Below are 20,418 nucleotides of genomic sequence, written 5' to 3'. Positions count from 1 at the left end.
AAAGACAGGATAGCGGCTGGGTCCGCTGGCGAGCCATTGGATATTTAAGAGGTTAATTAAAAATCGATAGTGTTTTGGAGAATCGATTCAGTATCACAAAACATAATATCGCAATACTCATGTGTATCGACATTTTCTTACACCCCTACAAAAAAAATTACGAACATGCAGGTTGGATTACTAACCGAGCAAACATTCAACTGACGATTCTTTTTTTCCTCCAGAAAGGGGCAAAGCATAGTAAAGTCTTGATCAAATGCATGACCAACAATCATTATCAGGATCTGAGTGGCGATAGCTACATAACAAATGAGAACAGGGATTTAGAGGCATGATACATGTACTGTATATCAAGATCTCCCACTGCTATTCCCTCCTTTTACACTGACACAAAACACACAGATTCTTTAGAGTTATCGAAGGTTGCTTGTTGTGTTTGTTGGGACTTTGTTCTTCCTTGACCTCGTATCACAGAACATCTCTTCAATTTAAAATTCGCTGCCAAAGATCTCCAACGAAATGCCAAGAAATGTGACAAAGATGAAAAAGCAGAGAAGCTCAAAGTTAAGAAAGTAAGTTGCACTTCTGAAGCTGGTCATCAAGATGGCACATTATGTAAGCCCATGGGAGATTTGACTGAACCACCTTATTTTTGTGTCGTTTCTAGGCCATCCAGAAGGGGAATATGGAAGTGGCGAAGATCCATGCAGAGAACGCCATCAGACAGAAGAACCAGTCTGTGAACTACCTGAGGATGAGTGCTCGGGTCGATGCTGTGGCATCGAGGGTCCAAACTGCAGTTACAATGAACCAGGTACATTGAATAATGGGTCACCGCATACTGCTACAGGCCTTGAAAATCACCTACAGGCTGAAGATTGGCATGTCAAACTATAGAGAGCTTGTTTGTTGTCATTTTAGTGATGGTGTTTTATTTCTCAGATCACAAAATCTATGGCTGGAGTGGTGAAAGGCATGGATGCCACTCTGAAGACTATGAATCTGGAAAAGGTAGAGTATCATTAACACATGAAATAATATTGACTTCTATATTACTTTTTAGCAAACACAATGGAATTGTCATAACAATAAACTCCTCTGAGTAATAAAACAATGTCTCAATCCCTTTTTCTTTTCAGATTTCAGGTCTCATGGAAAAATTTGAGCGCCAGTTTGAAACTCTGGATGTTCAAGTAGCCCAAATGGACGACACCATGAGCGCCACGACGACGCTCACAACACCGCAGGTACATTTCTCTGCTCCACTCTTATATTCGTTGTTGTGTTCTTGTTGTGTTTTAAAGACAAACACATTAACTGTAAATCTAATGTGTGTTTTCAGAGTCAAGTGGACTCACTGATGCATGAATTGGCCGATGAAGCAGGGTAACCTTTTAATTCTTTGTCTCAACATTCTTTGTGAAATGATGTTTAATCATATATACAGGTATATGGTATGCTCTTAGAGTACAGGCATAGGCTGAAGCGTAAAAAGTGGTAGTTATTTCGAAGAATTTGATAGACATTAAGAAGAATGTTTTAGACAGTATTTACTATAATGTGAGCAAATCCATTGTGTTTGTAATCTAAAAATAAGGTTTGAACGTTGGTGTGTGCATTATGTTTAGATTGGACCTGAACATGGAGCTCCCTCAGGGACAGACGGGATCAGTGGGTTCCATCGCGGCCTCTTCAGAACAGGTACACATGCACACTTGGTGTTAAAACCGTTTCACACCTGGCACAGGTATACTTTAATTATACATAATATACGGAACATAAACCAGATTGCTTGTAGCAATGTAAATTAAGGGTTCATCACATAGATCACATCATTTTTTTTTAGGTAAATCAACTTCCCAGTAGGAACACTTGATGATGCCTGATTTAAATCATTAGGTCCTAAAAGTTGTAAAATGCACTAATAGCCGAATCCAGAGTTAATTCCCCTCCTCCGTTCATTTGAATGAGACCCAGTCCGAGGCTGGACCGAGGGCTGGGAGGGGGGGGTTAAAGGAAACGCTATTGCGCCTGCTCTTTGGGCCCAATGGATGTAGGAGATCGCCGGAAGATCTGGGTACTTTAGCACTCGCCAGTCGACCCATTTTGACTTCATGCGCCACTGAGCAGTGCTCGGGGGAATGAACGTTCTCTTTATACATCCATGAAAACAGTCGAGCCAAAACCATGCACCGCCCACCGGCCGGAGCAAGCTTTCTCATTTTACAGAACACTACAAGATGTTTCTGAAAACATTTGAACTGAGAAATAGACATTATAGTAACAGAATATTGATTAATATCTGATCAGCGCTGCCTAGTTTGACAGTTTGATTGGAGTTCACGAACTTCGCAAGCAGTGATTGACAGCTGCTGTACAGACTCCTTGGCTCTAATTGGTTGTTTTCCTTCGTCACTTTGAAATCTTACAGATCTCATTAGGAGCACTAGGAGGACACAGAGGAACATGATTTTTTTTTGCCGATTATCTGTCTCGTGCACTACTGTCAGGATATAGTGACTGTTTTATAAAAATATATTTTGTTTTATCATATTCGCTCAAAGTTACCAGCTTTAAGGCGGCGTCACATTAGTGTAATCTCTGCCGATGATACAGTGTATTTGTCAAACAAAAACTTTAAAAATGCAGTATTTGCAAAAACAATATTGGAATGTATTCTCCAAATAACCCTGATTCTTCTCTCATCTTCATCTTCCTAACTAATGCCTGTCTTTGATCCCTCTCATCCAAAGGATGAACTGTCTAACAGGCTCGCCAAACTCCGAGATCAAATGTGAAGGACGACTGCAGTGGACTGGCACCGTCATGCAGGAACACTACCTGAATATTACTTCCAAACGCTTTTTATTTACATCATCTCCTTTCTCCTCTTTTCATCTTGTGTGTCTCTGTCGAGGAACTACCGTATCATTGTTTCTTTTGTGGTTGTGTGATAATAATAACTTTTGGATTCTGCAAACTAACAGAGAAGTTAGTTATGGAAAATGTATATATTTCTTAAATATGCATATTTACCCATGAGGAAAAGCTACTGTAACGTTATTGTTTAATATGTATACTTAAGAACTTCATACATTTTCTTAAAAATATGGAGCGTGGCAGTTATTACCCTGTATTTAAAGGCCAATTTCATATCATTATGGTGAACAAGCTGATGGTTTTGGACTATAGAATTAAATCTTTTGTTCATACGTGCATGATTGCAGAGAACGTATATGCATTTTCTCTTCTTGGTTTCAGAGTGTGAAAGACCTTCCCACTTACTGTTGAACTGACTTCTTGTTTAGATTTGTTGCATTTTAATTTTGAGGAATATTTTAAGAAGACACCGGATGATTAGCCTGTGTGTTAGTCTGGTCACCTTCAGTATATTCACTGATCATTTGGGAAGGGGTTACAGTTTGGAGATTACATACAGCAAGTAAAAAAATAAAATTTTATAATGCTTTTATCTCTTTGCCTTTTCAATAGATTCATAATTTTTAGTCATTCCATATCAATTTCTTTTCCATCTATTGTGAAACGTCCATTTACGGAAATTAACTGCAAAACAAAGTCACATACTTTATATCCTTGGCAGAAATTGCAGTGTGTTTTTATGTTGCAGTATTGCTGTCGAGGTGAACAGGAGACATATATCAACATTATGTAGGTGCCAATATTTGTGGAAAATATATGCCATCTAACTAATGAATATCCCCAGAAAACCAAAAGAATAACGGCTGAGACTAAAAGTACATCTAGTACTGAAACATTCATAAGAAAAGTCAAATACTCAGTGCAAACAAACAATACGAAGAAGCATATTATAAATATGTAATATAATCGTATAAATGACGACACCAAGTATTTCAGGTGTGCGTTATGTGGCTCTTGCTTTAGTGTAAATGCAGATTATTTCTGGCCTTGTCATTGCCAGTGACTTTTCTCCCATCAGCCCAAAGGAGACAAGTGGTCCAAATTAGCTGCTCTCTGTCTTTGCCCTCTGTCTGTTGGCACTGTGTCCCTCTTGGTAATCATAGTCCCCTTCAAGAAGAGGTCCTTACTTCAAACCATTTTTAAATTTTTCTGCTCTACTGCATGCAGATGAAGTCAGGACTAATCCATCACTGTGGGCTCGAAAAAGTTAATTTCTGTGTAAGAAAAACACATTTTAGTAAGATCATGCTGAAGAGTAAGTAATACTTAGGCCTTATCTTCAGCATGTTCAGTAAGAGAGATAACAATGACATTTGGAAGGTTGTCATTTGGTTATTGAGGTGTGCTGTGGTCATGGTATTAAAGCTTCAGTAGGGAGAATGTTTTTGGCATCATTGGGCAAAAATTCCATAATTAACCTTTCAGCATATTGTAATTCAAGGGCTCAGATAGATAACTAGACTTCTGCACCTCTTCATGGCTCTGTTTTTTAAAAATCTAGCCCATGACGGGGGACTTTGGCCAATCACAGGTCATTTCAGAGACAGTGTTCTTATTGAGCGTTCCTATTGGCTGCGCTCTGGCTGGTGGGCGGTGCGTAAATGATTGACAGCTGCTCAGAGACGGCAGGCTCCAGCTCGGCTCTGATTGGTTGTTTTCCTCCGGTCTGTGAAATCTTGCAGATGCTGTAAGGAGCACCAGAGGACACAGAGGCACATGATTTTTTTCGGATTACCTGTCTCATCAGGATATAGTGACCGTTTTATAAAAATATGTAAATAGTAAGTAATAAGTAAACAGAAAAAAATGAGACATGTAAGCAATATTCATTTCACTGGTCTCTTTCCTTTGACAGACTATTAGTCAAACAGCACACTTTGCTCCTTAAAAGTGTAATTAATGTTTATGTGCATAAACATGTTCTAATGCGCATGTGCAGTAGGCCGGCTGGTTTCCGGTATCAGCTAATCATGACAGGTCACTGCCTGCCTGAAGTTACTGACCTCTAGTGGCCATTGTGAGGAACTGCAGCACAACATTATAGGCTGCTCGTGTATGTTCTAACTTCAGTATATGTATCAATATCAATGTATAAACGGCATTCGTGTGGTTATCAAGAACAAGGATATTAGTAACTTTCAACAACGAGTTGTTTTTATTGTTGTAGTGTCTACTAAAACTAGTTGTGACATTAAAAAAAAGAAGATGAAGAAGGCATTTAAAACATTCTGCTTCTTAAAGACTCTAATAACCCTGACTACTGCCCTGACTGTAATTTATATTAATATTTGCAATCTGAAGCTAAATGTAAACAGCGTCTTTAGTTGTGCACACAGCAAAATGTGCCAGTGAGAAGCACCTCAGGTCACAAAGCACTCCGCTCATCATGTGACTTTGTCGTAAACAGGAAGCAGCTGATCTCGTCTTCACTACCTGCTTCTACCGAGTAATGTATACAACTATATTCTTAAAAACACATCAGTTTAAGTACCCGTGCTACCGTGTCGGGGTAAGTAGACGATACATTAGTGAAGTTTAACTCGGCTAACTAGCCGTTTAGCTCGGCTAAGCTACCTGGCATTATTATGGACTGCTTGTCGTGCAAGCTAGCTTAGCATTAGCATTAGCTAAGGTGTTTATCCGGAACAGAGAAACGAGTTTAAATCAAGTTAGTGACCTGTTGATGTGTTCTTCTGTGTCTAATAAGCTCACAACTGGACACACGTTAGACTTGTTTGTCATTTAAGCGTTTAAAGGTGTCCTCTGTAGTCCCATCGTGTCTCTGCTTCAGTAGAGCTAAAGGGACAGCTAGGTGAGACATATCTGTGTCTGTTGTTCAGCTGAAGGAGACGAAGAGGAGACGAAGAGGAGAGCTAATAGTGACAGCTAGGTGAAACCTATCTGTGTCTGTTGTTCAGCTGAAGAAGAGGAGAGCTAAAGGGACAGCTGGGTGAAACCTATCTGTGTCTGTTGTTCAGCTGAAGAAGAGGAGAGCTAAAGGGACAGCTAGGTGAAACCTATCTGTGTCTGTTGTTCAGCTGAAGAAGAGGAGAGCTAAAGGGACAGCTGGGTGAAACCTATCTGTGTCTGTTGTTCAGCTGAAGAAGAGGAGAGCTAAAGGGACAGCTGGGTGAAACCTATCTGTGTCTGTTGTTCAGCTGAAGGAGAGGAAGAGGAAAGTTAAAGGGACAGCTGGGTGAAACCTATCTGTGTCTGTTGTTCAGCTGAAGAAGAGGAGAGCTAAAGTGACAGCTAGGTGAAACATACTGTATCTGTGTCTGTTCTTCAGCTGAAGGAGAGGAAGAGGAGAGCTGCTGCAGACACTAAAGTCATCTGACTTGCAGCTCAGAGAAACACTCCGTGTCTGCTGAGGGGGATGTCAAGCACAGCAATGAAGAAAAAGGTAAAGTAGGGGCTAATCATGGACTCTTTGTAGCATCAAGTAGTGGTTGAAGAATACATTTACTGAAGTACAATATTATTATCCCGATCTGCCCATAACAACATTGTAGGAAAGTTCCCACTTCTATTCTATCCAGCACAAATGATCCATTCTTCATTCTCTAAATTACTTTAACAAGTTCACCTTCTACAATCACAGACTTGTCTTTAAATGTAACTGATTTTTGGCAAATTAGTTAGGCCTAAGTTGAATTCAATAGGCCCCTTTCACAGCAGCCATTTTGACATGTCATTGCAGGGTGAACACAGGTGTAATTAATAACATTAATTATGGGCCTGCACACCAAACAGAATGGGACCATAATTAATTGTATCAATTACACCTGTAATTACCCTGCTATGACATGTCAAAATGGCTGCTGTGAAAAGGGCCTATTATTTAAAAAATATATAATTGAACAATTCAATTAATAAATGACGTTAAAAAAAATATTCACAGCTTATTTGGCATCAAACATTTCTTAGACTGGTAAAATTTTGTGTACAAAACATAAACTACTCAACAGAAATTAGAATTATCTCTCCAGACTAGCTACAACATTAAAATGAGCGTAGACGTTAATGCACCAATAATAACATAACATAAAATACCATTCACAGGGGTCATTCTGCTCTGAACTGGGTACTTTTACTTATGATACTTGTATGTGTTGGAGCTCATAATACTAGTTTTACTAAAGTACAATAATGAATATAGTATGATCATAAATAATGAAGTGTTTTTACATTTTGATTTTGATATTGTTTTTTTCTTTAAGTAAGGAGTCTGAATGTTTCTTCCACCGCTGGTCATAAGATTATAGGAAAGGATAAACAAGGATTTATCTTCAGTGATGAGTTAATATGTTACATTTGTGCTTTCAGGTGTTACTGATGGGAAAAAGTGGGTCTGGAAAGACGAGTATGAGATCAATCATCTTTGCCAATTACATAGCTCGAGACACACGCCGCCTTGGAGCTACAAGTAAGCGTACTTTAAAGAAAGGTGCTACATGACAAATGTGTGATGCTGGGTGTTTCTTTAATCTCATCTATAAAATTATATTTTCATCCTTTGTTAAATATAGTTGACGTGGAGCACTCCCATGTACGGTTTCTTGGCAATCTGGTTCTAAACCTGTGGGACTGTGGAGGGTAAAGTACATTTGTTCATCGTTGTCCATCTCGGACCAACTTCATAAATTCAAAGTCTTTCCCTTAATCTGAAACCCTCTGTGAAGCATTGCTATGTGCTTCCTCTACCCAACAGACAGGACACGTTCATGGAGAACTACTTCACCAGCCAGAGGGACAACATTTTCAGAAATGTAGAGGTGCTTATTTATGTATTCGATGTTGAGAGCCGCGAGCTGGAGAAAGACATGCACTACTACCAGTCGTGTCTGGAGGCCATCCTGCAGAACTCCCCCGACGCCAAAGTGTTCTGCCTCGTTCACAAAATGGATCTGGTGCAGGAAGACCAGAGAGATCTGGTAAGCTTTATTATTTTGATTTCATTATTAGTGGTGGTCGTCCACTCCCATGTGTACATGTTTGTTATCTCACGAAGCACATGACAGCCATGTTCACAGTGTCACCAGAAACACTGCTGCTCTCTTTGGCACATTTGGTGCTCTTAGTGGTAGAACTTTGTGGAAGTAATTTTACCGAAACTGACAATCATAAGACAGATGTGTTACCAGCATGACAATAAAATTACGGTAATCATCTTATCTGGATGCTCACTAGATATATCCCTTCATTACATATAAATAAAATAATGAAATCTACTAGGACACTAGGATTCTATGGACAAAACAAAACAAAAAAGAGTAGATAAATTAATGTCTTTTAAATATTAAATTGTGTATATATATTATTATTGCTTATTACACGGATGTGTTGAATACTCAATTCTGATTAGTCCATCATGGTGTTCTGTGGTCTGTTATTTCTTTATAGCAGACCGTTGCTATGTATAACAGACCGTTGCTATGGGCACAGTTCTGATGTCGGATTCTGGCAGACCATTTTTGTTTAAAATTATTGATTTCTTTCGTAAGTAGCCATGTAATAAGCGGGATAATGTACAGCTAGCAGGTAATTGTTGTGAAAGAAACCCCTTCAGGGCGATGAGAGAGCGGCATCGCCCTGTCGGGGTTTCTTTCACAACAATGACCGGCTCGCTGTACATTAACCATTACTTATATCTACACATCTGTATTAGATAATGATGAGGATGTTTTCGATATGCAAAACTGTTTTAGCTGTACAACAGCATGCGTCCTGTCACAACCTGTCACCTCGGCAAAGATTTCACCAAATACACTCACATGAGCGCACTTTAATCATCTAGTGATCTCTAACGTCAGTATCAGTCTCTGCCTCAAATATATAATCCTGTTGAAAAAAAAGTAAATAATACTGAAGGATGGATAAATGAACGATAGGACTTCTTTTGGTTGAAAAGCATCTGGTTGAAATGGAAGATTCTTTAAAGGTACAGTGTGTAGGATTTGGCGACATCTAGTGGTGTGGTTGCAGATTGCAACCAACTGAGTACCCGTCCGCTCACTCCTCCCTTTCCAAGACTGCAGTAACGTGAGCCGCTAAGTGCAAAACCGTGTTAACGCCGTTCGCCTCGCTCAGAGGCCATCCTTACCATAATAACACTACTTTAGGAGCAACGGAAGTCAGACGGCAGCTGGCAGTATCACACTCTGCGGCTCACGTTACCGCAGTGCAACAAGCGTGTTGGAGAGCTATGGTGGCCTTCAGGTAATGTAGAGACGTGAAAGGCTCTCTCTAGAGCCAGTGTTTGGTTTGTCTGTTCTGGCTACTGTAGGAACATGGTGGAGCAACATGGCAGACTCCGTGAAGAGGACCCGCTCCCTATGTAGATATGAAGGGCTCATTCTAAGCTAACGAAAACCGCCAAAATACTACACACTGTTCCTTTAAGTATTAAGTTCTAATTTTGAAGTTTTTATTATTTTTCCTTCTCATCAATGGACACTGTCTCTTTTGAAACTATTAATAATCATTCTCAATTAGAATACCTATTGAAAATAATGATTGTTGTTAATCTGCTTCAATACTGTCTGTGTGACTGACTATCTTCACTGTTTTTACAGATCTTTAAGGAGCGTGAAGAAGATCTGAAGAGACTGTCCAGACCTCTGGCCTGCACGTGCTTCAGGACATCAATCTGGGATGAAACCCTGTACAAGGTTGTGACATTTGACTGGTTGTATGTTCGGATGTCGGGTAATAAATTTGACACTTTTAAGAAACATTTAAAATGTCTTTGCAGGCCTGGTCCAGCATAGTGTACCAGCTCATCCCAAACGTCCAGCAGCTGGAGACGAACCTGAGAAATTTTGCTCAGATCATAGAGGCCGATGAAGTTCTTCTGTTTGAGAGAGCCACCTTCCTGGTGAGAGCAGCCGCTTCCTCTGGCACGACAGTGTCTCTGCGGTCAGAAAATCTGGGTCTAGTAATGAAAGTCTTTTTTTGTACATGCAGGTGATCTCCCACTATCAGTGCAAAGAGCAGCGCGATGCTCACCGGTTTGAGAAGATCAGTAACATTATCAAACAGTTCAAACTCAGCTGTAGGTGAGTTCACTCTGCAGGAAAACAGCACCTTCACTCCACACGTTTCACCACCCACTACATTTTATGATGTCTCTGATTTTTTTATTTCTTTTTTATTCCAGTAAACTTGCAGCCTCTTTCCAAAGCATGGAAGTGAGGAACTCCAACTTTGCGGCCTTCATTGACGTCTTCACCTCCAACACATATGTCATGGTCATCATGTCGGACCCCTCCATTCGTAAGTAGTGACGATGAACATTTCTCTGCAGAGAATGTGCAGTTAAGAAAACTAAATTGGCATAATAAAAATCCCACATCTCCATTTTTCCAGCATCTGCAGCCACTCTCATCAATATCCGTAATGCTAGGAAACACTTTGAGAAGTTGGAGCGGGTGGATGGACCCAAGCACAGCCTGCACATGCGAATGCGCTAGTCGGTGCATTCGTCCCAGTGGATACTCTCAGCCAATCAGTCCACAGACCGCAGACGACATGTTGCGGTCTTCCAGCTCCGATACATACGAGCAGCCCTGCACTGTTTCCTCTATAGCTTCACATTCAATCACCGTTATTACTGGAGAGAAATCATATTTTCTTTTGGTCTAATTTCTACAGTTTCTTGACCAACGATACGTTCTGTTGGAATATTTGCCCTAACTCGACATTAAAGTAAAATGAATAGTTGTGTTTACTATGAATGGGGGCTACCTTTGCTGTCACACTTTGTCTTATACAGTAGATTCATTCACTCCATGCAGTGAATCCCAGTGATCGGGGGATGTTATCTCCAAACGATAAGCAGCATATTCTGTTTGATTTTCAATTGCAGTTTGTAAGCTGTTACACTTTGAAAGTACGAGCAATATAGTTATATTCAGAAAAATATAATTTGTGACGAGTTTTTTTTTCTGCTCTTTTGACACTGCTCACCACTTTATCAGCATTTGCAAAAATATATTTATGGTACATATGCTCATTTTCAGGTTCATACTTGTATTTTGGGTTTTTACTAGAACATGTTTACATGATATCTTCCAATGAGTCTGCATGTGACATAGGAAGGGGAGCCAAATCTGAATGGCTTGTTGAATCACATGTTTTCTGATCTGGGCAGCCCACAAAAACTGACTGGGTTGTCTCATTTCACAGTTTGTGGGTTGGTAGGCACTCCAGATACCCAGAGAGTGCTCAGAGATGGTTCCTGTTAATTCACTGTAGCGTCTCTGGTCATGAGGCCCTTTGACACTCTGCACCAGTTGTCCTGTACACATGACATAAGGTGGCAAAAGTTTCGTGCGTGTGAGTGAGGAAGGGGGTACCGGACAGTTAAGTGCACCTGTTAAGAGATTTTCATGGAGTCGACAGCAGTGTATGTGCAGATGGAGCAGCTTGTAATGCAGAATTAGTTTTGATATCCTTTGTTAGTATCTGAATTAGCACTTAAACCTGTTTTTCTCAACATTAAACATTCATGACTACATGAGAAATGATCAAGGTATAAACATCTTTATGTATTATTTGTCAAGAGTTTAACACCCCAAAACTCAGCTAATCTGCTTCATCAGGACTGTGTGGGTTTGGTTTGATCAGATTTGATTGACGGTGACTAAACAGCTCAACAGCTGTCATCGGAGTCGAATGGTGCTAAACTCTGATTGGTTCACAAAAGTATGTGACATCACTGAGCCCCTCCCACTTTAAATCAACAAGAAGAGCACAGAGGAAAAAAAGAGAAATGCAGCAATATCTAATGGGAAATAACTGTAATTATTCTAACTTTGACAGGAAATAGTGCGTCCATGTGGGACCCCAGTGCTCATAGTAAGAAGCTGATTGAGAAAATAAAAATTGTCAGGGCTTTAAGTTACAGTTTCATGTTAATGTGCTGTCTGTTAACTCTGTCCAGACCCTCTTTTCAACCAGGTTTGAAATGGAGAAAGAAGCTTCTCAAATGAGAACTGACTGAGCCTTCATAGAGAGCAGTGAGTGAGCCCATGTCATTCTGCTTATGTGATGTAGTTGAAAGGTTAAACTAGAATACCGGCCACACGGTTGTATTCCTCCGCCAACCAGTCAAGTTGCAGTCCACGACTATCCAAAATGTCATCACTTCATCATTTTATCCTATTAGACATTTCTGTGAAATTGCCATATTTAGCTTGAGTTATGGCCCAAAACATATTTTGTGAGGTCACAGTGACCTTTGACCTCCAAATTCTTATCAGTTCATTTTTTAATCCAAGTGGAGATTTGTGCCAAATTTGAAGAAATTTGCTCAAGATGTTCACAAGATGTCATGAGAATGGGATGGATGTGAGGTCACAGTGATCTTTGACCATCAAAACGGATGTATGGACAACCTAAAAACATAATGCCGCCAGCCACGGCTGTCACAAAAAAAAGCCAATGGCTGTCCGCATGGGCTTCACACACTTCACACCGTGATTTGCGAGTCAAGACGCCTATAGGCATCTTGGTTAAGTGAAAGATTTTTATTCAAGATTAGCCCACATAAAACCATCGTTTCAACCACATTTCAATGATATATTTCAGTTTAGTCAACCCATACATTGAATTATAGTCACTGAAATGCTCTTGAAACATTTGTTATATTTAAAAACGTTTAATTTTTAAATCAAATTTAGCACATATTTAGATCTTTTGATTTGTTGCTCATGTTTACTGTGAACCTCACATCTCATATTCAATCTCACATTAAAGGTTCCAAATGCGAGATGGGGAGCATTTCAATTGCCTCCATATGGCTCTCAACATGGCGACGGCTGAGCTGGCGGTTTGTAGCTAATAGTGCTAAAAGCGCTAACAGTGAAAACAAACGCAACATTGCTCACAGAGCTAACAGTGTCAACCTGGGGGGGAGCCGGAGGGTGGGTGCTACGTTTCCGCAACGGCGCCGTCAGTCGGGACGGCGTTATCAGCTGTAACCACCATATGAGAGCAATGCAGAGCGACGGTCATAAGCTAGCCATTGGGGCAGCTCATATGCAGGAACATGCAATGAAAGCAGGCCGGCCTGGCAATGTCAGCAAAGCAAGGAGAAACCCAGATTACAACACACACAGAGGGAGAGCGACTTCACTCTCTACTTAGGTAGACATTACTCTACATATTTACATAGAAAATTGTTGTTTGCTGATATATTAGTGCTCTGGATATTGAATAGAGCACATTTAAGGTTATATTTAGGACGAGATTGAGATCTTCATGTACAGCTCACAACATATTTGAGCACGTAAAGAGCTGTACTTGCCATTTGTTTCTAATGTGATACAATAGAAGGACTTGATATATATCCATGCTGTTTGACCAGCCTACGGCAGGTAACTGGAGATTTGTCCATGGCACTTGATCCCACCCACTCCTTCAGGGGCCGCAGGGGGTTATGCAGTCATTACCTCCTGCCCCATTATATTATAGCCAGCTCTGCTACAGAGGCATTGTTCAAGCCCTGCTTATCGACACCGCTCATGTGGTTGAGTTGTATCCTGGAATGCAGCTGAATAACTGGAAAATCCCCAGTCCAGCCCTCGCTGAACAGAACGAGTTTGCATGATAGAAATGGGAGCAACTAAATGCAGACGAAGACAAAGTGGCTTACTGATTTTAATATAAGACTGGAAAAGTAAATTTTACAGCAAATAAAAATAGACTGAACATCTGAAAAAACAGAAGCTGCACATTGTGAGTGAGTCACTTCATGTCATTTTCAATGCACAAACTCCCCTTAAAGTCTCACAGCGACCAAAGTAGGGAGGAAAATACCAAAAGGTTGTTATGTGAATCATCATAGTATGCCTGATTCAGACCTATAAGGACACTGGAAAATAAATGTGTTTGTGTATGTGAACTCAGCAAATCACCTCCGACCGTCTCTCCTTGGACTTTTTCCCCAGGAGGAGCAGCAAGAGACTAGGTGTACAGGGCCAGAGAATAATATATAACAAGTGTGAGAACTGAATCCCTCCGCTGATGCAACTGAACACAAGATGTTTACAATTGACCCAAAAACTACAACAACCAGCAATTTCCAGTGCTTTTTAGTTTGAAATCTGAAAAAAAATTATATTTAAACTCAATTTGCTGGTTTTTAATGTGAACTAGTTTTTATTTTTTCCTCATCAGTAATGTGTTCTCCATACCTTGATTTAGCTTGATCTGGGAAGTAACTTTAAAGGAACAGTGTGTAACATTTATTAGCGGAAATGGAATATAATGTTAATAAGTATGTTTTCTTTAGTGTATAATCACATGAAAATACTAATCGTTGTGTTTTCATTACCTTGAGAGGGGTCGTTTATATCTACATACGGAGCTGGTCCTGTTCACGGAGCCAGCCGCCATGTTTCTACAGTAGCCCAGAACGGACAAACCAAACACTGGCTCTAGATAGGGACATTCCCGTTTTCCCGTTTTCCAGTTTTCCGGTTTTCCCGCCAGCCACCGTAGTTCTTACACGCTAGGCACACGGGGGAAATTTCAATTGTTTGCAATTTGCAACCTCACCTCTAGATGCCGCTAGATCTTACACCCTGCATCTTTAAAGCCACCACTTCAAACACACACTCAACTCACTGGTTTTGGCTTAGACAAGAACTCAAAGACTGCATGGGCATAGCAGTGTTGTCCACTTTCTTTTCATGTTTATTGACATCCAGACATCTCTTTACACACAGCTAAAATGATAAAACATTCTCACTCAGGGTGTCATGAGGTTTTCCTATACTCTTAATGAGTCTGTAAAGTTTTTTAGGAGATTTAATCTCCTTAGTGAGACAGTTAGTGTCTTGTTGGGCTCTTTTTGTCCTCCATTTGCACATTACTCTGACGTGAAGAACCCATCTCTGTGGGCAGCAGGCCCAGGGTCTGTTTCATTGACCGTCGACTGCATCTGCACCCACGTCATCGTTCGCATCTGCGCCACAGTCCGTTTGATTCAGCTGCCGCTCCAGCAAAGTGATGCGCTGCTTCAGCCGCTGCTGAGTGTGTTTGTACTCGTCGAGCAGACGTGCAAAGCGGGTCTGGAGGGTGTCCAGGGAGGACTCCAGCCTCTCCACCTTCTCCTCTGTGTCCTCTTTGTGCAGGCCGCCGCTCTCTGCGTTTTCATCCAGCAGACCCTCCTTCATCAGGATCTCCCGGCCCCTCTCCTCTAGCACGGTCTTAGCATTTGGATACTCGGTCACCGCCTCCATCAAGTCGTCCTTAGAGAGGCAGAAGAGATCGGAGTAACCCAAGCTGCGAATGTTGGCAGTCCGACGATTTCCCATTTTGCTACCTTTTATGTTCAGGATGCTGATTTCCCCGAAGCAGCTGCCGGCGGTGAGGAGAGCGTACTGCGTAACCCCGTCCTCAGCCACCACAGCCAGCTTCCCCTCTTTAATGATATACATTTCCTTCCCTATGTCCCCTTTTCTGCAGATGTAGTCCCCTGGACTGAAGACCTGGGGGCGTAGTTTGAGCACGAGCTCCACCAGCAGGCCTGCCTCACAGTCTTGAAAAATGCGTACTTTCTTCAGGGTCTCCAGGTGTACATTAATAGCAATCTCAGCCCGCAGTTTGTTTGGCAAATTTTTAAGCACCTCCTTCTCGTCTACTGCTTTCTTGTTGGTCCAGAGGTAGTCGAACCATTTAATGACACGCGTCTCCAGTTCTTTGCTGACTTTGCGGAAGTGCATGTAGTGCTTGATGGCATCAATCCGGGCTTGAAACTCGGCGCGGGTGGCGTTCATGTTGGCAATCATGGAACCAACGTTTCCCACAATTGTGGCAAAGATCAGCACCCCAACAAGAAAGTCAAAGACCACAAACAGGTACTCCTCATCCCGCACAGGTGCAGGCATCTCTCCGATAGTAGTAAGAGTAAGAGTTGACCAGTACAGGCAGTAGACGTAACTCCGAGTCAGGGAGGAATACTCCGGTTTGGAGATGTTCGGGAACACCCAAGTGTCCGAGCCAAATCCCAAAGAATTGGATATAGCGTAGTAGATGCAGGCGTTCCAGTGGATGATGACCAGGATGTAAAGCACCAAGTTGCCAATACGGAAGATGTTGGGGTAGTTGGTGCGCGTCTCGGTGCGGTCGAAGAATTCAAACATGCGCGGGAAGCGAAGCAGACGGTTGAACCTGAGCTGCGGCGTGTGGATGCCGGTGGCAATGTACGCTAGGTCGGTGGGCAGGATGGACGCCACGTCCAGCTTGAACTGTAACGTCCGGACATAGCTGTCTCGAAGCTTGGCATGGTCCTTCACCAGCAAACCTTGTTCCAGGAACCCTGATTCAAGAAGAGCACAAATTCAGTTGAGCAATGATCTCAGCTCACTGTTGTATTTTATTTCTGCATTTTAGCATCTTTCAGCTCATTGTATTGATTTTTCTGTCCCGTAACTTTACAGTTTGACGCTCACATTAACCCTGTTTCCAGCAGCTGCTTGCAGGCGGCTGTTTTTCAGTGAAAAATCTCATAAAGATAGCCTACTGAGCACCAAACGACAGACAGTACAGACAAAGTTAACGAGCATTTGCAATTAGCAGCTAAATAGACCAATATTTCCCTCAGGAATTGGTGGAGAGTAGCTAAAAGGAGAGTGAATATTAGACTAACAATTGTCAGGTAGCCATAAACACAACTCAAAATGAATGCTAATGCTAATAGCTTTCCAGTTTTTATAAGTGCTGAGTCGAATTGGGTCATCGAATCATTGGTTAATAGGCTGAAAGTGACCAAAACTAAGTCAATTATCCACTAGGATTGTCATATTTTTGCACAAACAAAAAATGATGTCTTTGAATAATCAAATAAAAAATATACACACACACACACTTTAAGGCAGCATTGTGTCAGCATTTTTAAATAGGTTACCTGTGCGAAGTCGGACCAAAGTGTCCATTATGTACACAAAGTCACAGAGGTAGTCCAACACCAGCCAGCAGATGTAATTGCCCACCTGTAACTTGTCAAAGCATGCCCTGTGAATATTGAAAGGAAAAATGATTTATTGCTCCAGCCTAAGAAGTGGACAGTACAGCCATTCACTACATCCATCACATCCATCTCTGGAGGCCGCAGGGCCCCAACAGGTAACGATTGTGGTGTTATTACCTCGCTACAACAAGGAACCAGTTGTAGAGCACCGCCATGGCGATAACAAATAACCAGCGGTAGTAGGCGTTATCGGATGGGGACACCACAAACACTTCCCACTTTTTCCTGAAAGCATGGAGAGATTGGAAATAATACAGTCAGGATTAAACAGTGTTTCAGACAGAGGGTGAAAAGAGGTGCTGCAGCACAGCCGGTATGAGAAAAATAAAGCGTTTTTTGAACATTAAAGCATTTAAACATGATCTAGTAGAAACCCAAAATACAAGTATGCACTTGAAAATAAGCATAATCGGTCCTCTTTAAAACTATCATAGAGTTGAATCAACACCTCTGAGTGCTGAACTGCCCTTTTTCCTAAAACCTTTATTTAAACAGAACATTTTATGACCTAGTGGACACTTCATTTTTGCCACTCTGTCGTGACCGCTGGGCAAAATTAACCCTAAACATTAACGCTGTGTGCAGAAGAGGTGACCTTAAACAGGCTGTGTATCTAGTTTCAACAGTATTTGTTGTACAAATGTAGTATTATTATTATAGAACTGTTGTACTGAATTGCGTTACAGTGTACTGGTGTTTCTATTCTTCTGATCACCCAGTACATATAGTGTACGTATATAACATAAAGTGCATAGTAATGGTTCAGGGTGACAGGCAGGCAGGCAGGCAGGCAGGCAGGCAGGCAGGCAGGCATACCTAAAAATCCCTTTGGCATTGTTGCCATTGGCGTCTGGTTGCGTGTTACTGATGCGGCTGGGGGCCGTTCTCAGCTCAGGGCCACGGAAGCGCTCCAGGAAGGAGTCTGGTCGCTCCTCCTCCTCCAACAGGCTCCTGTGTGCCCATTCCCTCAGTCTCACCACCAGGCACACCAGTCTGACACAAGACACATACAAGCTCTCATAACAAGAACTTTCTCAGCATTAAGATATGAAAATAAAAGCATGACAGTGATACAAAAGGAGCATGCAGCACATTAAGAAACCAATACAGTTTAGCTTGTGTCATTTGGTCTAGGAATCACATTTCATTTGACACATTTATGTTTACATTTATTTAGCTGATGCTTTTATCCATGGCGACTTACAATAAAATGTAAAAAGTAAGCTTTAAACATCCTTAAAGAAGAAAAGTTTTCTCCTGGCTTATCCAGGAGATGTTTTTGGATATAACTATCTGTAAAATCTTTCCATTTTTTCAAATAGTTTAATCCCCGACCTAGTCTTAAAATCTTTCTGTAAACAACTGAAAAAATATATCAGTCAAACAGGGCAATAAACTTTCTTGAATTGTCTTTAATCACAACTGATCTTCTTGGTTTTCATCAAATGTTTGCACTTTTTCCTCAAGATTCTGGGGTAGAAACCACTAAAAGTGCATCAAGAATTAGTTCTACACAACGACAGATTAAGATGGTTTTATGCTCATGCACACAAAATGTTTCACCTGACAAATATGACCATGACATTTTGGTCATTAAGGTCTTTGTAAGCTTGAATCCAGTATGTACTATGTGTGTGTTCTTTTATCCAGCGTGTGACCTTAAAAAGACTTGAACAAAACACTTTCTGTAAACTCTGTCTGAGTCATGGGCTGTTATAAAAAAATATACAAATAAATGAATAAAAAGAGCTTTCACCTTCAGTCAGTTTCTAAAAGCTCTGTGAAGAAGGCTGACGTGCCAAAGCTGGGTTGTTGTATAGCTTTACCTTGAGAGGGCTCCGGTCCTTTGAAAAGAACTTATGGAGTTGCGTCCGAGAGGGTCGAGAGCAGCGACTCTTTGTAGCTCTGAGGATGTGTCATCGCACACAGATGGCACCCTGGGAGGGAAAACACGACAGAAACCACACATTAGGCTTTTATTATCTTTTTGCACATCACATGAAATGAGACAAATGCACCATAAGACATGATTCAATAGTTGTCCTCCTCACCTGCTGAGAATACTCTCGGCTCTGTCGATGTCCTCCTCCAAGGTGGTCTTCACTGACAGATTGTGTGGCGACCGATTCCTCTCAGCCACCTGGCCCGTCATCTTCAGACCTGCAGGTGTGGACCAACACTCATGTTACAGCCATCTACTCTATATGTGACTGGCAGTGTTGAACATGTGTTTAGTTGACTTCTCCTGCAGTGACACTGTGGCAGCAGAGGAGAGTTTTTTTCTGAGGGAGTGTTTATGGTGCGTATGACAGATTATAGTCAAGGGAGAGGGGGACGACTGGGACTGTCTGCCACACTCCCTCACCTGGCCCGTCACACAGCAGCTGGTTGCTGTGGTGACGGGAGCAGCTACAAGAGAAATAAACTGCATGATACTGATGATGCTTTATTTTAAGGTGGTCGAGGTGATCCTAAAATTCACTTCCATCCACAAACAGTGGCATCACCCACCCCAGAACATAAGGGCAGTGACAGCTTTTCACCCTCAGACATATGAAGAGGTGATTAGTCGACTGTTACCATTGTGTGACTAATTGGTGGATCATTAAGGACAAAAACACACACACAGTCGCCTGAAGCTCTGAGGCTTGGCGAGCCAATCAGCTGCTCTCCCTCAGGAGCAGCATCATGTATGAAACCAGGGTGCTGCTGGCTGAAAGCAAAGTGTGTCATGTATGTGACATAACCGCAGGGTAGCAGCTGCTGGGTTTAAAAAGTGCTAATTCAACTGCAAAGAGACAAACTCCAAAGCTCCATCATTTCTGAATTATTTCCCAATAATTTCATACAAGGTTTCTTAGAAAGATCATTGTATAATTTGACACCGATTATATAATTATTTCCAACAAATTGCTAATGTAACAACTAGCAAACCATTTAACATATATGCAGAATATAGCTGCCAATAATAAATGAAAAATGAATAAATATTTAGTTGCTTTTAAATGGAGCTTTTCTTTCAGGGAATTTACTCTTCTTTTGTTTCACCATTACATAGAAATATTATTTATCATGAATACAATTTATTTAATAAATTATGAGATAGAGATTCTCTTTGATTTACTGGCAACCCGCAGCGAAACATTTTTTTTTAACTCAAACAATATTGAAAAAAGGAAATTATTTGTCATTAAATTGTATTCTCAACAAATTAGCAAAAGAGAAAAAGAAAGTCATGGAAAAAATCTATCAGTTCACACACATCTTTAGTCTTACCTTTAGTTTCCTTCAGTTACTCCAATAAAATCCTCATGGTGACTTCACACGGACACACCCAGGGCAGCTCTCCCATCCTCGGTGCCTACAGTGGATGTTATGAGAGGAAAAATCAAACTGCATCCAACACTTCTTAAAAAACAATCACAAGTCCTGCTCTTGCA

The 20,418-nt window shown here is 41.2% G+C and overlaps 3 protein-coding genes and 1 long non-coding RNA gene across 6 annotated transcripts in view; 2 read left to right on the top strand and 2 right to left on the bottom strand.

Moving 5' to 3' along the window:
- chmp1b (charged multivesicular body protein 1B) overlaps positions 1-3,472 on the top strand; it is a 4,832-nt gene extending 1,360 nt beyond the window's left edge. Inside the window, exons 2-8 of the mRNA XM_074610354.1 lie at positions 475-572; positions 668-814; positions 943-1,011; positions 1,140-1,247; positions 1,343-1,386; positions 1,629-1,701; positions 2,754-3,472. Of these exons, the coding sequence (XP_074466455.1) occupies positions 475-572; positions 668-814; positions 943-1,011; positions 1,140-1,247; positions 1,343-1,386; positions 1,629-1,701; positions 2,754-2,798 (584 nt within the window). The 3' untranslated portion in view covers positions 2,799-3,472. The remainder of the gene's footprint in view (positions 1-474; positions 573-667; positions 815-942; positions 1,012-1,139; positions 1,248-1,342; positions 1,387-1,628; positions 1,702-2,753) is intronic.
- Positions 3,473-5,246: 1,774 nt separating this feature from the next.
- On the top strand, positions 5,247-10,861 carry rraga (Ras-related GTP binding A). 3 transcript variants are annotated; one of them, XM_074611507.1, is made up of 10 exons: positions 5,247-5,386; positions 6,230-6,343; positions 7,267-7,366; positions 7,470-7,536; positions 7,652-7,874; positions 9,516-9,611; positions 9,695-9,817; positions 9,907-9,998; positions 10,100-10,215; positions 10,309-10,861. In XM_074611507.1, exons 2-10 carry the CDS (start codon positions 6,317-6,319, stop codon positions 10,410-10,412), a joined length of 948 nt encoding a protein of 315 aa, XP_074467608.1. In that variant the 5' UTR covers positions 5,247-5,386; positions 6,230-6,316; the 3' UTR covers positions 10,413-10,861. The 3 variants fall into 3 exon arrangements, with proteins under 3 accessions (XP_074467608.1, XP_074467610.1, XP_074467609.1); XM_074611509.1 differs by having other exon boundaries at positions 5,284-5,391; XM_074611508.1 differs by having other exon boundaries at positions 5,295-5,449.
- LOC141753135 (uncharacterized) lies at positions 5,717-6,315 on the bottom strand. Its single transcript, XR_012590394.1, has 3 exons — positions 6,204-6,315; positions 6,065-6,143; positions 5,717-5,813 (listed from the first exon to the last, which is right to left on the bottom strand). It is a non-coding gene; the product is annotated as an uncharacterized LOC141753135 (long non-coding RNA).
- A 3,360-nt stretch (positions 10,862-14,221) lies between the features above and the next one.
- On the bottom strand, positions 14,222-19,252 carry cnga2b (cyclic nucleotide gated channel subunit alpha 2b). The gene is made up of 6 exons (XM_074611513.1): positions 19,030-19,252; positions 18,805-18,915; positions 17,795-17,971; positions 17,096-17,203; positions 16,856-16,962; positions 14,222-16,267 (listed from the first exon to the last, which is right to left on the bottom strand). Exons 1-6 carry the CDS (start codon positions 19,128-19,130, stop codon positions 14,868-14,870), a joined length of 2,004 nt encoding a protein of 667 aa, XP_074467614.1. The 5' UTR covers positions 19,131-19,252; the 3' UTR covers positions 14,222-14,867.
- Between the last annotated feature and the right edge of the window lie 1,166 nt (positions 19,253-20,418).

This window comes from Sebastes fasciatus, chromosome 16 (assembly GCF_043250625.1).
Source record: "Sebastes fasciatus isolate fSebFas1 chromosome 16, fSebFas1.pri, whole genome shotgun sequence".
Lineage (NCBI taxonomy): Eukaryota > Metazoa > Chordata > Actinopteri > Perciformes > Sebastidae > Sebastes > Sebastes fasciatus.
This window is presented reverse-complemented; position numbering and strand designations above follow the sequence as displayed.